At 41.3% G+C, this 3,998-nt stretch overlaps 1 protein-coding gene across 1 annotated transcript; it reads right to left on the bottom strand.

The window, feature by feature from the left end:
• Window positions 1-869: 869 nt before the first annotated feature.
• Window positions 870-3,327, bottom strand: LOC104963362 (ATP-binding cassette sub-family A member 2-like; the record flags this gene model as incomplete). Its single annotated transcript, XM_010791942.1, has 2 exons — window positions 870-972; window positions 3,106-3,327. Coding segments are annotated over 2 exons (325 nt in total), but the record flags the coding sequence as incomplete, so codon positions are not given.
• Window positions 3,328-3,998: the final 671 nt, after the last annotated feature.

Raw genomic sequence — 3,998 nt, 5'->3', positions numbered from 1 at the left:
TTTTTATTTATTGTCATTTCCATTCAGTCACAGCTGAGACATGAATTACATGATTTGTCTCAGCCAACACAAGTGTATTGCCGTTACTTAATGTTATTTTCATGCCTACAACAATACCGTTACGATAATGCAACATCTGTTCACGTTTATTTAACCCACAATATTTCTGTTATGCTTTTTCTTCTCTCAATTATTTTCTTTCTATTGTGCATGCAAAGAAATATGAAACTATAGTTTGCTCATACATTTTAAGAATGGCTTTTATCTGTTTTTGAAAATAAGTTCTTATTTTATTTTATTTATTTGGGTCTACAACAGATGATACACATTTTTATGTCAGCAAATGTGTACTAACAGAGGCGGGGGTGTTTGTGAAACACCCCCGCGGGAGGGTCTAAGACGCAAGCAAAATACGCAAGTAAGGGAAGGAAGGCAGTTAGGAGAAGTGAGACACAGTTATGGAGACCCATGAATTAAAGTATCAAGTCACCTCGAGTCAGAAGGCTCAAGTCCAAGTCAAGTCCCGAGTCATTGGTGTTTAAGTCCAAGTCGAGTGTTTTGTGATTTTGTCAAGTCGAAATGTTGTCAAATTTGTGACTCGAGTCTTACTCGGGTAATTATGCTATGTGGTTAGAAGTGTCATTAGGGAGCATTTTAGCATGTTGACATTTAGCTGAGCTAGTTGACAATCATGTTCAGTTTAATTTCATTTGGAAGCTGTCATCTGTTGACATGTGCTAATTACTTTTCCCCAAAAGCAATGATCAACTTTTGAGTCTGTCTTTTCTAAAATAACACTCATCATTAGGCTGAACCATGACATACCAGTCTGTATGGTCCAATTGCTGTTAATAAAAATATCTTCTTACCTGTACTGGGATCTGTCTTCGTTGGTGTAAGGGATGAAGTTGCCTCTAGGTTGTGTATAGTTATGATACTGAGATGGGGACAAGATTAGGGGTGGTAAATCTCCTGTAAAACAAGAAAAACTAAATGTTAGGGATTCTTTTAAAAAGTACTGCAAAACCTCAACATGTACCGGCAAGGAAGATACAAAGCATGCAACTACTACTACCCTACAGGTGAATACTATAGGCGAAACCTTTGAACTAAGGTATATCACAAATTAGCTTTCCCAGTTGATAACTAACATTAAGACATTTGTTTTTTTAAATTGATATAATAATATTAGGGAATATCCTTGATATACTTATTTGCATACATTTCCAGAACAGAAATGAACAGCAATGTTCAACATTTTTGTTTCATTTTGTTGACAAATTAGGGTCAAATTACGGAGCCCCTAAAGGCTCAGGGAAAAAAAGTGTCTTGTGCGCACAATATACTTTCTCGTGCTTGCGAGATACTTTTTCGCTCTCATGAGATACTTTCTCGTTCCCATGAGATACTTTCTCATGCGCACGAGAAAGTTACCAGTGCGCCAAGTAGGAAGTGGAGCACACAGCAGACAACCGTTTCATTACAGACTGTTATGTTTATGAGGGGAAATGGCAGCATACATGTGACGGCCCCAGAGCCCGTGGCCTGTTAGTGGTGTGCATGTGTGTTGCAGGTCCTGCGATGGGGTGAAGCTAAAGAGGCCAATCAGCATGATCGGGGACACCTGGCAGGAGCCGAGATGCTACTTAAGCCCAGCTGCCCGGAGTCACATGACTTTCTCCAAGCCTGCTGCAGGAGGACTCTCGCCATGATCCTTTCCCCTCGCCCATCCTCTCCTGTTTCCGGTGTTGCGTTTGGAACGATCACAAATAAAGTGCTGTGGTTTTTGGAACCCTTGAATGTCTGTGACTCTCACAGTATATGCTATCTGCGCGCAGAGAGCTGTGCCTTTTACGTGACGCATTCTCTTTGTTTACCTTCATTAGAACCGCTGAATAGAGATTGAGGCTACGTTTTGACCACACACACACTAACACACACACACACACACACACACACACACACACACACACACACACACTCTCTCTCTCGCACACAAACACACACACTCTCACACAGAGACAAATACACACACACACACACACACACACACACACACCTCTACACACAGCGAACTGCCCGATTATTCCCCCTATTACTCGTTTTCTGAAGGAGATGTCCGGTCACCAGGGTGCATGATGTGTAAATTACGAAGAGGCACAAGCTCTTACGTTGATATTGGAGATTTCAATAAATGTATGTCATCAGTCAAGTCTTCGACCATTATTCAGAGGGAAATGCTACATGATGTGTTTGTGCTCTGCTCAGCTCAGCTCTGTGTGTGTGTGTCGGTGTGTGTGTGTGTGTGTGTGTGTGTGTGTGTGTGTGTGTGTGTTTGGTGTATTTGTCCAACACCGGCATTTGTTTTCAAATTACCATGAACAGTAATTTACATCTGTACATGTGTATTCCGAAGTGAAATAAGTTTGTTTAATCTTAATCTCGATGTAGTGCTAAACGCTGTCGGAGTGCACCGGAACGAACGCCACTATCGTAATATCTTCTGAAAACAAATGCAAACACACACACACACACACACACACACACACACACACACACACACACAGGTGACAGGACTTCTACTTCATAAAACTAATAATATTGCGTAATAATCGGGCAGTTCGATGTGTCTAACCATAACAAAGTATCTTGCGCACGAGAAAGTATATTGTGCGCATGAGATACTTTTTGTTTTTTCCATGAACCTTTAGGGGCTCCGTATCAAATATCTCTTTGCATCACTCCGCAAATCAGAAAATGCCGTCAAAAGCCAAAAGCAATTTTGGCATCGGTACTTTGTTGTATTCTTGTACTCCTCAGAAGAAGTCCTGCTTGTTTTTGCTTGTCAAGCCAAATAGAGAACTGCTTCATAGCTGGATGAATGCAAGAGACCCATATAATGCGGAATAATGCAATCAGCTGTCTACAAACATTTAATCACCAATGAGTTTAATCAACAGCACACACACTTTAGCAGCAAGGCAGTATCTATTCACTTGCTTTTTCCATAACGTCACTTTCTAACTGCCTTGTAGGAAAGACGAAAACTGTTTCTGGAGAAGCAGGATACAAAGCTATGTTCGACCTTTATATGTAAAATCTCACCAATCTCAGGCACAGACAAGGCCACAGTCATGGCCACACAGACAAAGAAGGCTGGCAAGAGGATCTGAGAGAAGAGGCCCTTGGTGTTTCTCTTGGCACAGTGGAACCTCTTGACGATGAGGCCATGAAACTGACTCAGCTTCAACCACCAGCCCTCCAGCTTGAAGCTGCCCTGCCCCTCCAGGACCTCCGGCTCTTGGGACGGACATTTATCTACATCTCCTGGAGGTGAAGGACACATTGCATGAAAAATGAATGAAATGGTTTGTAGTGATGGCAGCTGCATGTCATGTCTGCATTACTGGATGATTCTGCAGACTTAAACACATTATGCAGTTCAACAAAGACAACAACACTATAGGTGAATTCTGATTCAGATAATATGTATTCAACACCTGAGGAAATGTAACACATGCGAAAACAAAATGTAAACGTCCCTGCAATATACGAGTTCCTCTAATGTCAGTTGGTTTTGCAGTTCATTCTTGTGGTTAAGTGCATAGTAGAGCTGTAGAGACGACAGTGCTTGAATTGGAATAAAAAAGGAGCCAGTATTCTAAATCAGCAACTGTTTCAAGTCAATTTATTTATACAGCCCAAAAACAAGTATTTGGCTCAAAGTCATATAGTATATCCTATAATGCTGGTGGATTTGTCTCTTTACTGTATATTTTAGGAAGGCTCACTGTACTTAGACCAAATGACTCAGGGTGCATCTGAGATTAGAGGGGGTGCAGGGGTAAAGTGCTATTTGTATAAGTGGACCTGACACCCTCTAGGGGGTCCGGGGGCATGCTCCCCCGGGAAGATTTTTTTTGAAATATTGAAGTTAAAAGCATCAATCTGGTGCACTTTGAGAGCAACATTAACCCTACCTTAATAATACCTTAAAG

Source organism: Notothenia coriiceps, unplaced genomic scaffold (genome assembly GCF_000735185.1).
Source record: "Notothenia coriiceps isolate Sejong01 unplaced genomic scaffold, NC01 NC01_scaffold00001682, whole genome shotgun sequence".
NCBI lineage: Eukaryota > Metazoa > Chordata > Actinopteri > Perciformes > Nototheniidae > Notothenia > Notothenia coriiceps.
The sequence above is the reverse complement of the archived record's forward strand: the minus strand, read 5'-3'. Positions and strand labels throughout refer to the sequence as shown.